The 22752-nt window shown below is 38.5% G+C and overlaps 3 protein-coding genes across 3 annotated transcripts; 1 reads left to right on the top strand and 2 right to left on the bottom strand.

Moving 5' to 3' along the window:
- On the bottom strand, nt 1–2507 carry cryba2b (crystallin, beta A2b). Its single transcript, XM_030786756.1, has 4 exons — nt 2350–2507; nt 858–999; nt 557–699; nt 1–148 (listed from the first exon to the last, which is right to left on the bottom strand). Exons 1-4 carry the CDS (start codon nt 2505–2507, stop codon nt 1–3), a joined length of 591 nt encoding a protein of 196 aa, XP_030642616.1.
- A 6752-nt stretch (nt 2508–9259) lies between these two features.
- umps (uridine monophosphate synthetase) lies at nt 9260–12207 on the bottom strand. The gene is made up of 6 exons (XM_030786690.1): nt 12058–12207; nt 11644–11797; nt 10785–11456; nt 10506–10681; nt 10181–10295; nt 9260–9814 (listed from the first exon to the last, which is right to left on the bottom strand). The coding sequence occupies exons 1-6, from the start codon at nt 12205–12207 to the stop codon at nt 9636–9638; spliced, it is 1446 nt and encodes a 481-aa protein (XP_030642550.1). The 3' UTR covers nt 9260–9635.
- Nucleotides 12208–18590: 6383 nt separating this feature from the next.
- Nucleotides 18591–22389, top strand: si:dkey-69o16.5 (Alpha-aspartyl dipeptidase-like). The gene is made up of 8 exons (XM_030786664.1): nt 18591–18849; nt 19101–19189; nt 19277–19351; nt 19468–19547; nt 19671–19844; nt 20029–20088; nt 20211–20293; nt 22204–22389. The coding sequence occupies exons 1-8, from the start codon at nt 18755–18757 to the stop codon at nt 22268–22270; spliced, it is 723 nt and encodes a 240-aa protein (XP_030642524.1). The 5' UTR covers nt 18591–18754; the 3' UTR covers nt 22271–22389.
- Nucleotides 22390–22752: the final 363 nt, after the last annotated feature.

Genomic DNA, 22752 nt, shown 5'->3' with positions numbered 1-22752 from the left:
TTAGTGCTGAATTCTGCGAATAGACTGGATCTGATTGGAGTGGGCTTGGGTACTGTATTCATTGTAGTTTCTGTACTCTCCTTGGTGTCTGTCTCTCTCCAAGATGTACTGGTATCCACGGTAACCAGGGAACTGATAGGCTACCCAGCTGTGATAGAAGATACTGATGAGTGTTGTTTACTGATGTAAGAATGCAGAGGCATTGTTTTGTTTTTCATTTGGTTAGAGCGATATGCTTTTCAAAACAGATATGAAAACAACTAAAAAGGCCATAATTTCTTATTGGTTAAAATAAATTAAAAAAAAAAATAAAAACAAACTCTCCTATTCTTGTATAACTGCTGTTTTCACATGGACCTATGTGTTGTGCAAATTACCCCAGATTGCTGGAGAGTGGTGCTAGATTATCAGATGGTTTTATACCGGAGCTTGAATTGTTTCCCACTTGTAAGTCACTTTGGATAAAAGCATCAGCCAAATAAATGTCATGTAATGTAATGTAGTTGTGATTATGGGGGATGGATAGATACAGTGGATACGTGGAGATGTGACTTACGCTCCGGAGTTGATTTTGATTGAGGGAACCTCTTTACTGCACCAGCCCATGGCTAAGAGAGAGGGATAGTCATCACAGATCTCAAAAGTTCGTCCCTGGAAGTCTTCACACTCGTACAGAGTCACCTTACTGTCACTGTGGTTCTGTCGGGAGGAAGGGACAGAGGAAGAGCCAGTAACTAAAGGTGTCCAAAGCACTGAATGAGCATGTCATAAACTGAGGCATTACTGCTCTAAGGCATCATTTATTCAGCAGACATGCGAGTGTCGGGTATCAGGTGTGTCCTTGGGGAGAAACTTACGGCACATTTAACAGGTCTGAATGACAGCAGGTGTTCAGTTCTGTAACTGCTGTTCCCACTCCAGGCTTGGTAGCATGGGTAGTCGCCCTTTTCCAAGATAAACTGCTGCCCCTGGAACTCAGGGTACTCATAACCTACCCAGCTGAGACAAAGAGAGGGGGGGGGGGGGGGGGGAGAGAGGATATGCTGACAGGAAAAAATGGCGCCCAACACCCTAAATGCTGTTGAAAGCATTGTTGATCAGGACACAAAAGCAAGAGCAAACATCGCATGCCCTGAGCTCAATAGAGCTCCAGCTGATCCATTATCTGTCACTGTGCTGCCTGCACCTGGCTTCTCCCATACTCATTACCACTGAGCCCCGCCTCTCCCACTGACTGTCATACTCATTACCACTGAGCCCCGCCTCTCCCACTGACTGTCATACTCATTACCACTGATCCCCACCTCTCCCACTCACTGTCATACTCATTACCACTGATCCCCACCTCTCCCACTCACTGTCATACTCATTACCACTGAGCCCCGCCTCTCCCACTGACTGTCATACTCATTACCACTGAGCCCCGCCTCTCCCACTGACTGTCATACTCATTACCACTGAGCCCCGCCTCTCCCACTGACTGTCATACTCATTACCACTGAGCCCCGCCTCTCCCACTCACTGTCATATTCATTACCACTGAGCCCCGCCTCTCCCACTGACTGTCATACTCATTACCACTGAGCCCCGCCTCTCCCACTCACTGTCAAATTCATTACCACTGAGCCCCGCCTCTCCCACTGACTGTCATACTCATTACCACTGAGCCCCGCTATATGAAATTATTATATATGAAATTATTATAAAAGATTACAGAGAATATCGATATCAGTGTTTATGGCTGTTTGTAAAGCTTGGACTGATGTGGACAAGATTTCAGTTTTGAAGTTTTCTTCACCCTCTAATGGAATAGGCCTCAGACAGTTTAAACTCCAGAACCTAATAACTCTCCATGAATGGAGGTTAAATAAAGGTCAAATGTAATAAAACACACACACATGTCCACATTTACATACTATAGTGATCAGTTATGTGGCAGGAATGGCCTGTTACTTATTTCATAATAAAGCTGTAAGACACAGAACAGAGGATTGTTTTGCTCATTTAAACTATTATAGTCTGTTCAATTATCTAATTTTCAGTCACAATTTTATGAATATGCATTTATTTCATAATATGGATTTGAACATGGGAGTTTGATTTTTTGTACAATTTCAAGGTGCAGTGAGATGAATAATGAAATAAATTAGATTTTTGTATATAATTTGAGGTCCACTGAGGTAAATTAGGCATTCTAGATGTGATACATTTGTAAATCATGAAAATCTCTCTTGCAAATCTGTTTGTTCTAAATGTTTGACTTAAAAGTGCTGACAGACAGTTTCAGAAATATTTTACCAATTGAAATCGCCTTAGTGAAGATTTTAGAAATTCCACAGTCACACTTACGGCCCGTTCTCCACCTTGATGGAGCGAATCTTGCAGAAGCCTCTCTCCATGATGTTCGGACACTCCATCATAAATTCACAGCGCTTACCCTGGAAGTTCTCCTCCTCCCAGACTGTGATCCTAAACTTGCCCATCTCTTCCATCTGCTGCGTGTTCATGGCTACGGCTTTCACTGTTCTCTCTACCGGGGGCACAAGCAACACCACACATAAATCACCCTGGAGCTGTTTGTATCCACAGACCTGCCCAGCTGGGCGATGTGAAAAACCGTTCCCTGGCTGAAGTGAGTACTGCACGATGGGGCGATCTCTTTTATATCGTGTGGCATTACAGTTCAAGGTGAGTCATTGTTTTTGTGCTCTTTGCTAGGGTACAAGAACTAGATGTTTTTTTTCTTTAACTAAAACAGTGGAATACTCACGTACAGAGGTGGGACAGATCCAGTATAATCAATGTCGAGGGCCAGCCTTTGCACAGTGTTTTTATAGGACAGGCTCCCGCATTTACTGCAGAATGTGCACAAGCCTTGCTCACTCAGCAAACATAATAGAAAGAGTGCATTAGTGCACACCATTGTGGAGGCTCTGCGGGTGTCATTGTCAGGTTTGGAGAACCCTGACTCATCAAAACCGCCCCCCCCCCCCCCCCCCCCATGCCGACAGCTGCCCACAATGCTAACACACTGACATGACAGTTTGATTGGAGGGTAGGATCATGGCATCATTCTGGGAGATTAAGTTCAGTGGTGGCAGTTAAAGAAGCCCCCGTGTGTGTGTCAGCCCAGGCTGTGCACTGGGCAGGGCAGCCTGGCACACTCTGGTTAGAGGCTTTGCAACATTCTCGTGAGACTTGGTGGAGAGGAGGCTTCAGTGTGAGAAAGAATTCTCCATGTCACCGTTTCAGTTCTATCTCTGGTCCCTAATGCTTGTCGAAATAAATCGTGTTCAATCAGTAAATAGAGGAGAAGTTCTGAAAAATCTTTTCCAAAGATGAGAGGTTTCGATAACATGACATCACATGAAAGTCGTCCTCCATTTTAAATTAAATAGTACTTCATATAAAATTAAAATTTCAGTAACCAATCATTCACCACCTAAATTCTCTCTCTTTCCCTCCCTCTCACTCTCTCTCTTTCCCTCTCTCTCACTCTCTTTCACTTCCTCTCACTCTCTCTCTTTCCCTCTCTCTCATTCTCTTTCCCTCCCTCTCACTCTCTCTCTTTCCCTCTCTCTCACTCTCTTTCACTTCCTCTCACTCTCTCTCTTTCCCTCTCTCTCACTCTCTTTCACTTCCTCTCACTCTCTCTCTTTCCCTCTCTCTCATTCTCTTTCACTCCCTCTCACTCTCTCCTTTCTCTCTTTCCTCTCTATCCCTGTGCCTCTCAGTTGAGTAGGTTGTGCAGAGAATATGCAAACTTTTAAAACAATTGATATTCAAACCAAGACTGAAAAATGGCAACACTGATAGTGAATTCCATTTTTCATGTCCACTACTATTTCCTATTCATGAGCTCAGTCTCTGCTCTACACTGGAACCCAAATGCTCTATTGTTTCACATGACATCTTGTGGCTTGAGGAATTATTGCATTCTTACATGTTTTACACACACACACACACACATATATATACATACATACATACATACATACATACATACAGTGTGTGTGTGTGTGTGTGTGTATACTGCACATAAACAAATCTATGTAGCTGGATGCAGCAGTGCTGTGCTTGGTGTATTTAGCATTAAGACTGTCTGTGGTGTGGAAGCAGCTGTCCAGCTGGTGGCTCAGACAGGGACTGTATCATCAGGAGATCAGGAGTGTTAAACAGGCTGACATTCACTATTTGACTTGTGTTATTTGGGCCAATCATTCTGCAGTGAGCCTGAATTAATGTGTTTGCGTTTGTGAGTGTGCTTGCAGAAACAAAATGATAGATGCTTTGATGCCTGTGTTTTTCCTGAAATATTCGTGAATCTTCTGTGATCCTTTTTTTTTCAGGCACATTTTCAAGAGTTGCGAACATTGTTTATGTCTGAAGGTTGAGAAATTATCGTGTCCTTCCAACAGCAACTGTTTGAAAGAATATTTCGTACTCAATCAATGTCTGACATTATGTACTTTTTGAAATACAATATTCAGGTCTTTTATCGTAAGGTGAAATGTGTAAGACATTGAAACTTAGTAAAATACATGGAAATCTTTTATTCTTATTTTTGTAATTATTATTATTATTATTGTTGTTGTTGTTATTATTATTATTATACTTATTATTATTATACTTATTATTATTATTATTATTACTGAGTCAGTGCCTGTGAAAAATGGATGTTCTTTTAAAAAAACCACCAGTGCCTTTTTTCAGAATCTTTGATTGGTATATTTGATTGGTATATTTGATTGGTATCTTTGATTGGTATCTTTGATTGGTATATTTGATTGGTATATTTGATTGGTATATGTGATTGGTATATTTGATTGGTATATTTAATTGGTATCTTTGATTGGTATATTTGATTGGTATATTTGATTGGTATATGTGATTGGTATATTTGGTTGGTATATTTGATTGGTATCTTTGATTGGTATATTTGGTTGGTATATTTGATTGGTATCTTTGATTGGTATATTTGATTGGTATATTTGATTGGTGTATTTGATTGGTATATTTGATTAGTATCTTTGATTGGTATATTTGATTGGTATATTTGATTGGTATATTTGATTGGTGTATTTGATTGGTATATTTGATTGGTATCTTTGATTGGTATATTTGATTGGTATCTTTGATTGGTATATTTGATTGGTATCTTTGATTGGTATATTTGATTGGTATATTTGATTGGTATATGTGATTGGTATATTTGATTGGTATATTTGATTGGTATATTTGATTGGTGTATTTGATTGGTATATTTGATTGGTATCTTTGATTGGTATATTTGATTGGTATCTTTGATTGGTATATTTGATTGGTATCTTTGATTGGTATATTTGATTGGTATCTTTGATTGGTATATTTGATTGGTATCTTTGATTGGTATATTTGATTGGTATATTTGATTGGTATATGTGATTGGTATATTTGATTGGTATATTTGATTGGTGTATTTGATTGGTATATTTGATTGGTATATTTGATTGGTATATTTGATTGGTATATTTGGTTGGTATATTCAATTGGTATATTTGATTGGTATATTTGATTGGTATATTTGATTGGTGTATTTGATTGGTATATTTGATTGGTATCTTTGATTGGTATATTTGATTGGTATCTTTGATTGGTATATTTGATTGGTATATTTGATTGGTATATGTGATTGGTATATGTGATTGGTATATTTGATTGGTATATTTGATTGGTATATGTGATTGGTATATGTGATTGGTATCTTTGATTGGTATATTTGATTGGTATATTTGATTGGTATATTTGATTGGTATATTTGGAGCAGAGAGAGGAAAACAGTGGATTTCCTAAATTACTCCCTCACTCCTCCTCTTCTCCTCTTCTCCTCTTCTCTCAGACGGCCATATTTCTCTCTGCCACAAACAGACACTAACAATAATAGCATTTAAATGAGTCATTTACATAACAGATTAAAAACTGATACCACTAGGCTATGTTACATTTACACTAGTCATTGTTATCTGTGCTTTGCATAATACAAAAACCTAATTTCATATGAAAATATATATTCCATAGATGTGCTCTTAACTATCAAAGTTAACAAGAGATTAATCTGTAATTTTAAAGTTATTTTTCTTACTTACAAATGTAAAAGGAGGCCGTTTTATTTGTTAATTTTCATTGATGCCAGAGACGACTGTGCTGTGTAAATACTTTGGTTTCCATATTTCAGTGGGTATCACTGTTTGTATAACAAACTGGTATGCAACTGTTGTTTCTCGGGTTCAACAGGAGCTTGTGCCATTAGACCAGTCAGTGAGAAAAGTGTGACCCCTTCCCCATGTTTTTTCCAGCTGCCATGGAAACTAATCTTCCTATGGACAAATGTAAACCAGTCTACACAGTGCATGCAGGTGTCAGCTCTGTGAATGTTTTATGCTACCATGGAGTTCAACAGGCAGGATCTTCTGTGACCCACAGTGCCAGCAGTCAACCAAGGCTGTTTCTGCCTAATGCACAGCCAAGGGCCAGAAAGCCCCTCTCAGTGTTTGTATGTTTCATCAGATGTGCATAGCCTACAGGGAAGTACATGTGCTCTTTTTCCAGCAGGCAGTCTGATGAGCACACCACAAAATTACAAGTGTTTAAATGGCCCTGATCTGTTGAAGTTCTTTTTTTAAAAAAAAACAAAAAAAAAACTTACACTTCACCCCATGACAGAGGAATAGGACATTTGACACTGCTGTGACTGAAATGATCCTGTCTGTTGTCTTAATAGCCTTATTCTGTTGTCTTAATACCTTTATTCCTGAAAACATAACACAAAGCTGCTTGAAAGTCATTTCTTCACTGATATGGCCGTGTTGATGGCTGAAGGCGTAACGATGGGTTTTGACAGTTAAGAGAGTAAGCAGGATCCAGGCTGTTTGATCATTCTCCTGTGCCAAAGCAAATATTTACACTTTGGCCTTCTGTTAATGATATGACACTGGTATCAAAAAAATGCGATCGCTTCCACACTTTTTCACAACACACCATGCCCTCTCCATCTTTTGTGTGGTTGTAGGCCTACCACGGGCTTCGATTACACTATGAAAACACAGAACCTAACCTCGCTGGGTACTATTAGTTCTGATACAACCCACTAAAACTATTCATACAATTGATTTATTATAGCTTAACGAAGGAAGTAATATCAAGTTCCTCTTTTAATTCAGGAAAAAGATTCCACACAATCATGTTACAGTGAAAAGTAGAGACCTATGATGACATGGATACATGAGCTGAGCCATTAGCTTTTGTGTGTCAGCTGCTATTAATCCATCATGATTTAATTATGTTTTAAAGACATGGTTGCATATGGGCGAGTTGTGGTGAAAGCGATTGTATTGATTTCTTTATCAAATGAAAGCTGTCTATATAGTTGGTCATATCCACATGTGTCTGTTGAATTAACTGAGAAACTAAACAGCGAAGTCCATTACCACTGTGTCCTTTCATAAACCGAAAAAGACCAAATTCTGCAGTATGAAACCACGTATGTGTTATTCCATAATTACTTAAAAACCTAAGACAAGATACACGCAGAACTAGTAACACTGATTCGTTATCGTGTTCTTTTCGCACAGGTAGTTGTTAATGAATATCATCTGGCAGCCTGTATCTTACAAAGTTCTAAAAATTCTTTCAGACAAAGACACCGTTCTAGGTAAAAAGCTCTTTTGCTTTATTCTTAGGACATAGGGTAGGACTATGCTGTGTTATGAGTAAGATATTAACGGGAGATCGCTAGGTACCTCAGGAATTTGCGGTCGTCATTGAGGAGCATCTGTACCTGCATAACGCGAGCCGAACGAACAAAACTTCATCCACAGGTATTGTACGTGTGGCTCAACGTAAGGCAAATACAGAAGGCCGTGCGATTTCCAGTTCAGTGCGATCCCGTGTTGCTCTTTATCCTCCGGGATAAAATAATGACAAATGTCCGAAATGTATTTTATTCCGTTGCTGAGAATACAGATTATTAGCCTACAAATATGACACAATTTAGAGGCCGGTTCAGTGAGACCTCGAATTAGGTTACCATTGGTGTGCGTGCCAGAAGAAAACTACCTGTTCTACTGGAAGGCAGTCCATGAGGAGGCAAATTTTATGTGGTTCACACCCGTAGGCCACTTTATGCCACTCTGACCATGTCGCGCCGCGCTTGCATTTATCTGTGCGCTTGGGTTTTAATTGGAGATCGTTCTGCCGTGGGCACCTGTTGTTCGGTGTAGGCTCCTGAGCCAATATTGACACAGGAGAGAGGGGGGAGGGTAAACGTCGATTATTGTGTCAGCCGTGGTCCTCCGTGCAAACTAGCCACATGTCTCTCAATAATGTCTTAGTTAAATTCGTTACAACAGCTGGGATGGGTGGGTTTCTATGTCTGCGACAGTCCCACGCCCGAGGGGTATGAAAACCAGTTTACCTTCCAGTAAAGGTAAGGCAGTTTATGTGGCGCTCGTCTCCAACACGTTATTTTGTTTGGATACGAAGTCAGATCTACTGTCCCTTTATTTGACTTGCAGAGCACGCGCCACAATGCAGGTTCATCACTAAACTAGCCATTCTCTGAAACAAAACACATCTTGAATTCTGTTCATTATTCTGTGGAAATGCTGGGGTATTACCGTCCCAGTACGTGGATTTGAAAAGTATAATGACATGGCGGTAACATGTTTGCAGTGAGTGAGACTTCTTTCATACAAAATTCCGTTAAATTATTGTTGTTAGATGAGTCTGTGTAGTATGCGGCATAAATTATTTTCAAGAACTACTGCAGATGGAGAGCGCGAGGAAAGCCCTCGGTTAGAACTAAATGACAGGATATAAGGAAATGGACTACACTGGAAAAACGCCTGCTGGTTGGACAAAGAGCATATTGGAAACACGCTGCTACTGCCGGCCTGTATACAGGCACTGTCTCGTTTAAAGTCATCCACACTTTGTTTAGAATGGCTGTTTTAGAATACATATATCCTTAAAGTTGTGATTTATGTTATGAGTCTTTGTTGAACACATCTTGTATAGCAGCGCGATTCTGAAATTGTCCCTCAAACACGTGGTTTGAAATTCGTCAGTGCATTTGTAACGCAGCTGGTGAAAACATGTGCACACAGCTCTGAACATTGACGAGGACATACATTTGATTTATTAATGCATTAGTCAGTTGAAAGTATTAATTCGCTACAACACTAGTAGGCACAATTTTTGTTTTATTCTTATTACGGAAAGTGCAAGAGAAAGCAGACATGGATGGAATATTCAAACTGGAATTTATCCTCAAGACAAGTTAAAGGGTTAGGGTTAAAGTCATCTCCTGCAAGCTCAGTAACGGACTGGAGGGAATCATCACTCATAAAAAAAACAGTCCAGGCATGACCAGCGGATCCCCGAGAGCTGTGCTTCCAGCCGGATCTCAGCGCAGCACCATATCACCTGGATGCACACTTCACATGGAACAATCGAGAACGCAGTGTCATATCACACATCAGTAAAGGCTTGGAAAGGCTAACCGCTGAAATCAGTCATTAAACAGTTAGAATGTCCAAGAGCATGGCTGGTCAACAGTGCACCAAACTGCACAGCTCTGGAGTACAGGTCCTCAGCTCTCACTGGTTGGATTCAGACAGCCTCTTCATGTAGGCTTCCCACCCTGCACATCTGTACTCCTCTGCAGCCGCTACTCTGTCTGAACTGGACAGAATACCTCGCCCAACAATGATCACATCAGAACCTTTACAGTAGATCACGCTGTATGGACTCGAATACTGTTGCCCAAGGTCATCCCCTAATACATAAAAGAATAAATAAAAACAAGATTATACATAAAGCAGGGTTTGGCATATTAGTTGAGACACAGTGACATCTTGTGGTGAAAGATAGGTAAATATTACACTGAAAGTAAAAAGGATTTATAAACACATTCTGAATCCTTTTCAGCAGGTTCTCTCTCTTCACTTAAAGCCCACAGACAAAGTGACTCTGTATGTATATATGAATATGTGTATGTGTATGTATGTATGTATGTATGTGTGTGTGTGTGTGTGTGTGTGTGTATATATATATGTGTGTGTGTGTGTGTGTGTGTGTGTGTGTGTGTGCGCGCGCGAGTGTCTCTAAACAAATGAACATGTGGATACAAAAGAGTATGTACCTCCTGACTGCATCTGGACTCCTGGTGTCATGTGTACAAACTCAGGCTTATCACTGATCTTAGAACCACAGATGAAACCAAACACAAAGTCTGAATGATCCTCTGCCATTTTCCACTGAGAAAAAATAAAAAGAATCACAAACAAGCATCTACACTGTTCAAGTTCAAGAGAGAAAATGAAGAGAGAAAATTAGAATAACATTTCAGACTAACGGCCTGGAACAAGCCACTGTGTTGGCACTTGAAATAAACAGAAGATGATGGAACTAGTTTGTAAAAGGCAGAACACACTCTGAACAGATGATTTATAGGTGCAAAGGCTTACCACAGCTTGTGTGTAGCTTCCAGTTGCTAAGGAACCTTGTGAGCTCATTTCCGCGATGAGCAAGCAGCCCCGACCCAAAGGCTTGCCAACCGCGCCTAGCCCTTTGACGACTCCAGGCCCTGGCACTGCATGGGCGTTAATTAAGTGCGCCCAAGAGGAGATCTGATAAAGCCCTCCTGAAAGAAAACAACACAAAGCAAACCTCACAAAGTCAGTCCCTCTATTCCACGTCCACCACAATACACCAATAGCATGTTCCACACTTTACAGATAACATACCCTCATACTGGTGTTTAACTGTGTTTCCAATGTCTGCAAACTTGCGATCTTCAAAGATGAGGAAACGGTGTTTGTCGGCCAGCTCCCTCAGTTTGCTAGCCACAGATGGTGTGAAGTCCTGCAGGATGTCTACATGAGTCTTCAGGATACAGATCTTTGGGCCCAGGCAGTTGGCCAGATGCAGAAGCTCTTCAGAGTTTGTCACATCTGCTGACACACACAAGTTGGTCGTCTTTTCCTCCATGATTCGGAGAAGCCGGGCAGCCAATGGATGGACGTGAGGCAGCTCAGCACGGGCAGTATAGCTCAGTTCTTTACAAACTCTCTTCGCAGCTGAAGAACCGTTCTCCGTGGTTGGTCTAAAGGTATTGTTCTCTCGGATGAACCCATGGACTCTCTGAGCAGTGTCTGTGTCTATTCTACCTGCTTTTACCAGAACATCCAGGAGTTTTGAGATGGAGATGACAGGATGTAGAGTAATGCCGTCTTCGGCTAGCCTGGCACCCCCTCCCTGTTCCCTATCCATTAACACAACTGCATCTGTAATCCGGAGACCCTCCCTCTGAAGAACCTGGGCGGTCTCCAAAACGCTACCCCCACTGGTCACCACATCCTCCACGATTAGACATGTCTCTCCAGGCCGGACCGTACCCTCTATCAGCCTTTTGGTCCCTGTAATCAAAGGAATTTAAAAGATCTCTCTCTGATCTAAGTTCAAGAATTTGCTCATGCCTGCAGACGCCTACGGAAGTTCAAGAAAACTTAAACGACTGCAGTCAAGATAAAATACATATTAAAACTAACAAACAAACATACATTGGGGTGTAACTAAACAGAAGTACACGTGATTACAAATTACCATACTCCTTGACCTCCTTTCTTCGGATCAGCATAGGAAACCCTTTCTCTGAACACATAATCGTTGCCAGTGGCAGAGCCGTGTAAGGAACGCCACACACGCAGTCAAATTTCACTCCGGCATCTTCAGCGCGCTGACACAACAGCCTGGACACCTGACCGAAACGTTGGTAGAAACTGTTTACTATGGCAACAATCCGATAAACAACAATACTAAAACATTAGTTGCAATGAGAAAGAACTACCAAGTCCTTTCTCCAATATAAATGTTGGGTATCAATCATTTGTAGAGATTAGCAACCATGACCTATGAACATCCCTTTATTATCGAAATCTCCGTCTTTAACGTGTCCTCACAGCCTCAGCCATAGCTGAATCAGATTCCACCATGCGCATCACACGTGTTGTAGCTTACCTGATTCATAAGAGAAGGCTGGGAAACAATAACTCTAAGGTCGAAATATATTGGTGAAGATAGTCCGCTCTTCAGCGTGAACGTTCCAAACTTGACGGCCTGGATGTCATATAAATCTAAGATTAATGTGTCAAGAACACTGTTGTCCATGCCTGTGTTTTATTCAAAGTCCAACTTCGAACACAACTTCAAATCCGCGCAGTGCCTGGACTACCCCGTAGCAGTGTGTGAAACTAGCGCCAATAATGGGGAAAACCGGAAGTTAGCATTTGCGGCTAAATTTAGCATGAATTTCAAAATAAAAGACATTTCAGAGCTGTTGATTTTGGAGCACCAAAAAAAAAGTGACTGAATGGACTACTCTTCAAAATTGATTACACTTCTCATACATTAAATATATATATTTTTTTCAAGAAGAACTTAAAATAAAAAGGTTTTTTTTTTAAAAAGATTTAAAATATTTAAAAAAGAACTATAGCTGGGATATTTATCATTTGCCATGTGCTCATCATGAATTTCACATAACTCAGATGAATTAATTTCCTTTCACCACAAATGTAAAGCCTACACTACGTCTACTGGGTTATTTTCTTTTCCAAACTCAGCTGCTGGGAATTCTCTGCTGATCTCCTTTCTGATTGGTGAATTACTGACATTCCTCCCGTGTGGCCTCGCTGTTGTGGATCTGTTTGACGTGCACTAGTGTTGCTTTGAGGTCCTTTTGCTTTGGGGGATTTCACTTCTTGGATCTCGTCTGTTTTTTATTATGTTAGTATTTCGTATTAGTATTATATTAGTATTTTTTATTAGTAGTAGTATTTCGTATTGCCTTTTTTGTTTTAACTTGCCTTTTCTTTATGTGGACACAGTTTTGTATTTATTTTGTTGCTCATTTAAAATGATTATTTTTTAGTTTCAGATGAGGGTGGGGCTCATTTTTTTATTTAAATTGAGAGGCCCTTTTTTTTTAATTCTAGCGCTCTTCTGTCTATAAATTATCTCCCTTATCTATAAATTATCTCCCTTATCTATAAATTATGTACCCTGTCTATAAATTATCTACCCTGTCAATAAATTATTTACCCTGTTTATAAATTATCGACCTTATCTATAAATTATCTACCCTGTCAATAAATTATCTACCTTATCTATAAATTATCTCCCTTGTCAATAAATTATCTACCCTGTCAATAAATTATCTCCCTTATTTATAAATTATCTACCCTGTCTATAAATGATCTCCCTTATCTATAAATTATCTATCCTGTCTATAAATTATCTCCCTTATCTATAAATTATCTACCTTATCTATAAATTATCTATCCTGTCTGTAAATTATCTCCCTTATCTATAAATTATCTATCCTGTCTATAAATTATCTCCCTTATCTATAAATTATCTATCCTGTCTATAAATTATCTCCCTTATCTATAAATTATGTACCCTGTCTATAAATTATGTACCCTGTCAATAAATTATTTACCCTGTCTATAAATTATCTCCCTTATCTATAAATGATCTACCCTGTCTATAAATTATCTCCCTTATCTATAAATTATCTATCCTGTCTATAAATTATCTCCCTTATCTATAAATTATCTACCTTATCTATAAATTATCTATCCTGTCAATAAATTATCTCCCTTATCTATAAATTATGTACCCTGTCTATAAATTATCTACCCTGTCAATAAATTATCTACCCTGTCTATGAATTATCTCCCTTATCTATAAATTATCTACCCTGTCAATAAATTATCTACCCCATCAATAAATTATCTCCCTTATCTATAAATTATCTACCCTGTCAATAAATTATCTACCCTGTCTATAAATTATCTCCCTTATCTATAAATTATCTACCCTGTCTATAAATTATCTACCCTGTCAATAAATTATTTACCCTTATCTATAAATTATCTACCTTATCAATAAATTATCTCCCTTATTTATAAATTATCTACCCTGTCTATAAATTATCTCCCTTATCTATAAATTATCTACCCTGTCTATAAATTATCTCCCTTATCTATAAATTATCTCCCTTATCTATAAATTATCTACCTTATCTATAAATTATTTATCCTGTCTATAAATTATCTCCCTTATCTATAAATTATCTACCTTATCTATAAATTATTTATCCTGTCTATAAATTATCTCCCTTATCCATAAATTATCTACCCTGTCTATAAATTATCTCCCTTATCTATAAATTATCTGCCTTATCTATAAATTATCTATCCTGTCAATAAATTATTTACCATTCTCTATAAATTATCTCCCTTATCTATAAATTATCTACCCTGTCTATAAATTATCTACCTTATCTATAAATTATCTACCCTGTCTATAAATTATCTACCTTATCTATAAATTATCTACCCTGTCTATGAATTATCTCCCTTATCTATAAATTATCTGCCTTATCTATAAATTATCAATCCTGTCAATAAATTATTTACCCTTATCTATAAATTATCTACCTTATCTATAAATTATCTACCCTGTCTATAAATTATCTACCTTATCTATAAATTATCTACCCTGTCTATAAATTATCTACCTTATCTATAAATGATCTACCCTGTCTATAAATTATCTATCTTATCTATAAATTATCTACCCTGTCTATAAATTATCTCCCTTATCTATAAATTATCTGCCTTATCTATAAATTATCTATCCTGTCAATAAATTATTTACCCTTATCTATAAATTATCTACCTTATCTATAAATTATCTACCCTGTCTATAAATTATCTACCTTATCTATAAATTATCTACCCTGTCTATAAATTATCTACCTTATCTATAAATTATCTACCCTGTCTATAAATTATCTCCCTTATCTATAAATTATCTACCCTGTCTATAAATTATCTACCCTGTCAATAAATTATTTACCCCGTCTATGAATTATCTCCCTTATCTATAAATTATCTGCCCTGTCAATAAATTATCTACCCTGTCTATAAATTATCTCCCTTATCTATAAATTATCTACCCTGTCAATAAAATATCTACCCTGTCTATAAATTATCTCCCTTATCTATAAATTATCTACCCTGTCTATAAATTATCTACCCTGTCAATAAATTATTTACCCTTATCTATAAATTATCTACCTTATCTATAAATTATCTACCCTGTCTATAAATTATCTACCTTATCTATAAATTATCTACCCTGTCTATAAATTATCTACCTTATCTATAAATTATCTACCCTGTCTATAAATTATCTCCCTTATCTATAAATTATCTACCTTATCTATAAATTATCTATCCTGTCTATAAATTATCTCCCTTATCTATAAATTATCTATCCTGTCTATAAATTATCTCCCATATCTATAAATGATCTATCCTGTCTATAAATTATCTACCCTGTCTATAAATGATCTACCCTGTCAATAAATGATCTACCCTGTCAATAAATTATCTACCTTATCTATAAATTATCTGGCCTGTCTATAAATTATCTACCCTGTCAATAAATTATTTACCCTTATCTATAAATTATCTACCTTATCTATAAATTATCTACCCTGTCTATAAATTATCTACCCTGTCTATAAATTATCTACCCTGTCTATAAATTATTTACCCTTATCTATAAATTATCTCCCTTATCTATAAATTATCTACCGTGTCTATAAATGATCTACCTTATCTATAAATTATCTACCCTCTCTATAAATTATGTACCCTGTCTATAAATTATCTACCCTGTCTATAAATTATTTACCCTTATCTATAAATTATCTCCCTTATCTATAAATTATCTACCGTGTCTATAAATGATCTACCTTATCTATAAATTATCTACCCTCTCTATAAATTATCTACCCTGTCTATAAATGATCTACCCTGTCAATAAATTATTTACCCTTATCTATAAATTATCTACCTTATCTATAAATTATCTCCCTTATTTATAAATTATCTACCCTGTCTATAAATTATCTACCCTGTCTATAAATTATCTACCTTATCTATAAATTATCTACCTTGTCTATAAATGATCTACCCTGTCAATAAAGTATCTCCCTTATCTATAAATTATCTACCCTGTCTGTAAATTATCTACCTTGTCTATAAATTATCTCCCTTATCTATAAATTGTCTCCCTTATCTATAAATTATCTACCTTATCTATAAATTATCTACCCTGTCAATAAAGTATCTACCTTGTCTGTAAATGATCTACCTTGTCTGTAAATCAAGTGATTTGATGTGCCTTGTCTATAAATCAAGTGATTTGATGTGCCTTGTCTATAAATCAAGTGATTTGATGTGCCTTGTCTACTCTGTAGCTTTAGAATACGATGTTTCATGAGAGCACTTCTTTTCTTTCTTACTCGCCTACCTAAAATTACACAAACGTAGTAAAGTATGTCCCTGACATCTTCCATAAAATATGAGTCTATTAACATACTGAACATTCTTCACCCTTGTGCAAATGGACACATATTCACTCACCTGTGTCAGTTCATGACCTTTATGAGCTCTTGTAATAGAATCTGAATCTGAATCTGAATCTGAATCGGGTTGAGCCGTTCCCTTAACTATTTTCCGTAACTACAGCACCTCTGTAAACAATGGTCCACACTGTCGTTATAAAACACACACTGTGAGGCCTCCAGAGGTACACCTTATCTATCACTATTAACTTGCTGGTGCTTTGTGTGTCTTGAAAAAATGTTTTCTTTTGTTGTCTCTCATTGTGTAAAGTAACAGTTCTATGGAACTTTGCGTGCATTCTTCAGTCATCATTGGAGCTATAGGTATAAAAATATTCAGTGAAGCTCCACTACAAACTGATATTTCGTAACATAGAGCAAATTTTTTTAGTGTAATCAGATTTTATGATTCCACTCTCAAAATTCACGACTTTCCCCTGCTAATTCAGTTTGAAGTCTGTGAGCAGGCAATTACTGTATGCCAGCTGTATGTTAGAGGGTCACTGTATACAAGCCCCCTGGTTATCACAAAGGCGATTCAGGCCTCAATATCTGCACATTTTCTGAAAGGTCATTTAATGTTGATTAGAAATTCCCCCTGTATTGAGGGCTCACAAGTTTTTGCTTTCCCAGCCACACAATTTGAAGTTTGTGAATAGGTGATTACTGTGGGCCTACTGCATGTTAGAGACTTGGTATATAATAGACTCTGGTGACTACATAGGCAATACGGGCCTCAATATCTGCACATTTTCTGAAAGGCAGTTTAGTGCAGATTAGGATTAACCCCCATACTGAGGGTGTTTTACCAGCCACACAATTTAAAGTTTGTGAGTAAGTGATTATCATAAGCCAACTCTATGTTGCTGGGTCAGCAGCAGTATTTTAATGAAGATTTATAATTGTCCCCATACTGCAGATACAAAAGTTATTGTTTTTCCAAGCAAGACAGCCAAACCAACTGATTTTAGAGAATTAACAGGCATAAAGTTGGTCACTCCATTGGCACGTCTTTGCCCAGGTTACCATTCAAAGGCTATTCAGGCCTCAGTGAAGAAATATTGTTTCTGATAATATTTTGATGATTTTGGTTTAATGTTATGTACTATCATATAATACAGAATTTCATATAGACATTTCATTTAATAGGCCTAAAGCAGGTTGTTATGCTGTTGGTATTAATTGGTAAAAAAAAAAAAAAAAAAAAAAAAAAAAATCATTCTTGAAACAGAGGCAATTTTTTTGCACTACATTATTTAATAGTCTTTTGTATTTCACAGCTTCGGCACATGACAGGTGTCTTTTTTATTGTTTACTGGTTGTTTATTTATTAATTTTTGAAAATTATACTCTCATAAAGCAGAAATATATACTCTACGTGTAGGCCTATATTGTTCATGCTGTACAAGTCACTGTCGATATCATTATATTTTTCACTTGATAGAGCAACCGTAATATGTCGATGAAATTATATGTCAGTGAATACTTTAACGTACCATTGTAGTAAGGGAGTTCCAGCAAAATATTCGACGAACGCCTCACTCGGACTTTTTTCCTGACGAGATTTTTCCCAGAATTCTGAGCAACCGACAACCTTATTGTGGCAAGAAACTTTTTCGCAAGCCTAACTGTACTCCACCGTGTTAACTGGTCAGATAAGGAGTGACGTGAGAAAAGGCGTGTTCAAAAATGGCTGCCGAAAGAGCCCCCCCCCCCCCCACCACCTTTTTCCTTTAATTTAAAAGTCACTTGTTAAACCGCTAGACGAAATCGTAAGAGGCAGTATAAATTGTCACCATTACTCCATCACAGTATGTGAATTTTGTGAATTCTTTGTCTGCCCCCCAAATATCTGTACCGTCCTCTGGAATTTTATTTTATAATCTTTTTCTTTCCCGAATGTTTTCGGGAAAGTTCACACACAGCCCGGCAAACTACATTTCAATGATCGCGCTTTCTGAATGTTTTAATGGCAAGGGTTTCAACAAGTGATTCCACGATCTCACTTTTATCAGTTCCTGCACTTCGCTCCTTTTTAATTAATAGGAAGTTGTGTCGTGGGTTCAAAGGGCATTTACAGGACGTCACGAACAAACTATATAGTATTTGTCAGCAAAATGAGGTAGACCTACTTTATTGTCATGTGACATAGATAACTTCTGTAGGAGTATCGGTTTCAGCAGTTCAGTCTTCTAATCTAATTCACACTCACCAAACTCATCTCTGTCAAATATGAACCGACGGCTTCTGTTAGTGTCCAATTCTACCCTTCACGGCGGAGGATATCTTCAACACTGTCAAACGCAAATTCAAGATTTTTTTGGAAAGTGAGTAAACGAATTAATTACTGAAGCTATGCATTCCAGAGAATTATTTAACATATTGATCTGCCTGTTAAACTTAGACATTTTGATAAATATGACTTTAAAAGGCAGTGAGTGTCTTAATTTTACTCATTTTCTTGTGTGTATTCTGTAGCTTCTTTACAGAAAGTTTACCAGTCGCGTCAACTAAAGCGTTAAGTACTGTTAATCTTTAACAATCATTAAATTCGCTTGAACTTTTATCTGTACAACAGGCAAGTGAAGAGGATTCTCTTCATTCCCTATGCATTGCACGACCGGGAAGCCTACGCAAAAACTGCAAGAGAGAAACTCGGGAGCTTAGGTTTGTTTCAGTCTACTGATTATTTGATGTATGAGACCAGAACGGCTGCCGTGTTCCTGCCGTGACTGTCTGAATGTGGTCTGTCAGGTTATGAGGTGAACAGTATCCATGAAGCTGCTGACCCTGTTGATGCAGTCAGGAAGGCAGAGGGAATATTCATTGGTATGAATACACTCTGATATATATCTGCTTCTGCAAACAGAAATTCAGTTCAGTTTAAATGACAGTCAGGCTTCTCTTTTCCTGTTGAATCCATTACACATTATTGTGGTTGTTAGGCGGTGGAAACACATTTCGACTACTGAAAACTCTCTATGACAACAATTTGGTGTCTGAGATCAGGAGGAGGGTTCTAGAGGTTAGTAATATTGCTATATACTACTATTACCAAATACTGTCTATAATATCTACTGTATGATTGTCTGCCGTGTAAGTGATGCATTGTACTAGGAGCACCCTCTGATCAGAGCTGTTCACACAGGATGGTGTGCCATACATGGGATCTAGTGCTGGAACCAACGTTGCCACCATTAGTATCAACACTACTAATGACATGCCCATCGTCTACCCACCCACCTTTGCTGCCATTGGACTGGTGCCTTTCAACATCAACCCCCATTACCTGGATCCTGACCCCAACAGCAAGCACATGGGGGTTGGTACTGAAATACCCAGCATGCAATTCTTTAGTACTCTCACTTTTGCCATTTCATTTAACAATCAGTGCATGCTCTTATATGCACCGTCTAACTCAGTCATTATCTTACCTCTTGGCCCCTTGTTTTCAGATAAGCCTGTCTTTGTGGTGATTTGAACTTGGTCCATGTTGTCTTCCACAGGAGACACGAGAACAGAGAATCATCCAGTATCATGAGGAGCCAAACACCCCCTGTGTGCTGGTGCGTTTGAACTGACCAACAGTATGAACTACTCTTAGTGCTATGACTTACTGATGAGTAGTTAAAAAGATGGCCCTACCTGAAGCATAGTTTTTTTCTGTTGTTTTCTTTTGTTTTAACAGGGCCTGAGAGAGGGCTCCATGCTCCTTGTGGAGGGAAACAAAGCCACACTATTAGGCAGCACCAAGGCACGGCTATTCCAAAGGTAATATCAGCAAAGACACACACACACACACACACACACACACACAGCAGGTAATATCAGCAAAGACACACACACACACACACAGCAGGTAATATCAGCAAAGACACACACACACACACACACACACACACACACACAGCAGGTAATATCAGCAAAGACACACACACACACACACAGCAGGTAATATCAGCAAAGACACACACACACACACACAGCAGGTAATATCAGCAAAGACACACACACACACACACACACAGCAGGTAATATCAGCAAAGACACACACACACACACACACACAGCAGGTAATATCAGCAAAGAGACACACACACACACACACACACACACACACACACACACACACACAGCAGGTAATATCAGCAAAGACACACACACACACACACAGCAGGTAATATCAGCAAAGACACACACACACACACACAGCAGGTAATATCAGCAAAGACACACACACACACACACACACAGCAGGTAATATCAGCAAAGAGACACACACACACACACACACACACACACAGCAGGTAATATCAGCAAAGAGACACACACACACACACACACACAGCAGGTAATATCAGCAAAGACACACACACACACACACACACACAGCAGGTAATATCAGCAAAGAGACACACACACACACACACACACACACACACAGCAGGTAATATCAGCAAAGAGACACACACACACACACACACTCACACAGCAGGTAATATCAGCAAAGAGACACACACACACACACAAACACACACACACACACACACAGCAGGTAATATCAGCAAAGACACACACACACACACACACACACAGCAGGTAATATCAGCAAAGAGACACACACACACACACACACACACACACACACACACAGCAGGTAATATCAGCAAAGAGACACACACACACACACACAGCAGGTAATATCAGCAAAGACACACACACACACACAGAAGTAATATCAGCAAAGACACACACACACAAACACACACACACAGCAGGTAATATCAGCAAAGACACACACACACACACAGCAGGTAATATCAGCAAAGAGACACACACACACACACACACACACACACAGCAGGTAATATCAGCAAAGAGACACACACACACACACACAGCAGGTAATATCAGCAAAGACACACACACACACAGAAGTAATATCAGCAAAGACACACACACACACACAGAAGTAATATCAGCAAAGACACACACACACACACACAAAGCAGGTAATATCAGCAAAGACACACGCACACACACACGCACACACACACACACACACACACAACAGGTAATATCAGCAAAGAGACACACACACACACACACACACACACAGCAGGTAATATCAGCAAAGACACACACACACACAGAAGTAATATCAGCAAAGACACACACACACACACACAGAAGTAATATCAGCAAAGACACACACACACACACACAAAGCAGGTAATATCAGCAAAGACACACGCACACACACACGCACACACACACACACACACACACACACACACAACAGGTAATATCAGCAAAGAGACACACACACACAGAGGTAATATCAGCAAAGACACACACACACACACACAAGTAATATCAGCAAAGACACACACACACACACACACACAGGTAATATCAGCAAAGACACACACACACACACACACAACAGGTAATATCAGCAAAGACACACACACACACACACACACACACACAGCAGGTAATATCAGCAAAGACACACACACACACACAGGTAATATCAGCAAAGACACACACACACACACAGGTAATATCAGCAAAGACACACACACACACACAGGTAATATCAGCAAAGATACACACACACACACAACAGGAGGTGGTGTAAGGTTTACAAAGTGTTAAACAAGCATTTTTTTTATAAGGGGGAAACAAAGCTCTGAGTATGAGCCTGGAAGTGACCTGAGTTTCTTGTTGACTGATGGACAGTGAATATCCAAGGCTTAGTGGCAGGAGGAAGGATTCGGTCTAGGTCCTGTGGAAGACTTCATTCATTTACGGTGGAAATTGGTTTATCCTTTTCTTTAATAAAGAAAAGTCGTGAGAGTTGATGATTGTGTTTGATTGTTGTTCATTATGTAGAATTTGTCACTGTGGGGGTGGCTATCCTTGTACTGGAGAAAATGACAATAAATTGTTTTGAGTGTATGTATCTGCTGCCTCTGACCAAGAAAATGACAAATGATTTATTTATTTATTTATTTTTTCAGTTTTGGATTCTGGCCCCAACTGATTTTGAAATGTCCTATATTTGAACAGAAAATTGAATTAACACAAGGTACATGGACCATAGTGACTGCTCTGTCATAGGAGTGGTCTCCCCAGCTGTGTCCCAGTAGACTGAGATGCATGATGTTTATAGCAGACTATCAGTGTTTATCTGATACAGCATGTCCAAGGTCCTCAAGTCAGAC

Source organism: Chanos chanos, chromosome 10, assembly GCF_902362185.1.
Source record: "Chanos chanos chromosome 10, fChaCha1.1, whole genome shotgun sequence".
Classification (NCBI taxonomy): domain Eukaryota; kingdom Metazoa; phylum Chordata; class Actinopteri; order Gonorynchiformes; family Chanidae; genus Chanos; species Chanos chanos.
The sequence above is the reverse complement of the archived record's forward strand: the minus strand, read 5'-3'. Positions and strand labels throughout refer to the sequence as shown.

What these genes read in the sequence shown, in the direction of transcription:
- umps (XM_030786690.1), bottom strand. Translation starts at nt 12,207, where the DNA reads ATGGACAACAGTGTTCTTGACACATTAATCTTAGATTTATATGACATC. An exon ending in AGCCTTCTCTTATGAATCAG is followed by an intron (nt 11,798 to 12,057) that starts GTAAGCTACAAC and finishes CGTTTCGGTCAG; the next exon opens with GTGTCCAGGCTGTTGTGTCA. An exon ending in AAAGGAGGTCAAGGAGTATG is followed by an intron (nt 11,457 to 11,643) that starts GTAATTTGTAAT and finishes CTTTGATTACAG; the next exon opens with GGACCAAAAGGCTGATAGAG.
- si:dkey-69o16.5 (XM_030786664.1), top strand. Translation starts at nt 18,755, where the DNA reads ATGAACCGACGGCTTCTGTTAGTGTCCAATTCTACCCTTCACGGCGGA. An exon ending in ATTCAAGATTTTTTTGGAAA is followed by an intron (nt 18,850 to 19,100) that starts GTGAGTAAACGA and finishes TCTGTACAACAG; the next exon opens with GCAAGTGAAGAGGATTCTCT. An exon ending in CCAACAGCAAGCACATGGGG is followed by an intron (nt 19,845 to 20,028) that starts GTTGGTACTGAA and finishes TGTCTTCCACAG; the next exon opens with GAGACACGAGAACAGAGAAT.
- cryba2b (XM_030786756.1), bottom strand. Translation starts at nt 2,507, where the DNA reads ATGAACACGCAGCAGATGGAAGAGATGGGCAAGTTTAGGATCACAGTC. An exon ending in TCAGACCTGTTAAATGTGCC is followed by an intron (nt 700 to 857) that starts GTAAGTTTCTCC and finishes TCCTCCCGACAG; the next exon opens with AACCACAGTGACAGTAAGGT. An exon ending in ATCAAAATCAACTCCGGAGC is followed by an intron (nt 149 to 556) that starts GTAAGTCACATC and finishes CTTCTATCACAG; the next exon opens with CTGGGTAGCCTATCAGTTCC.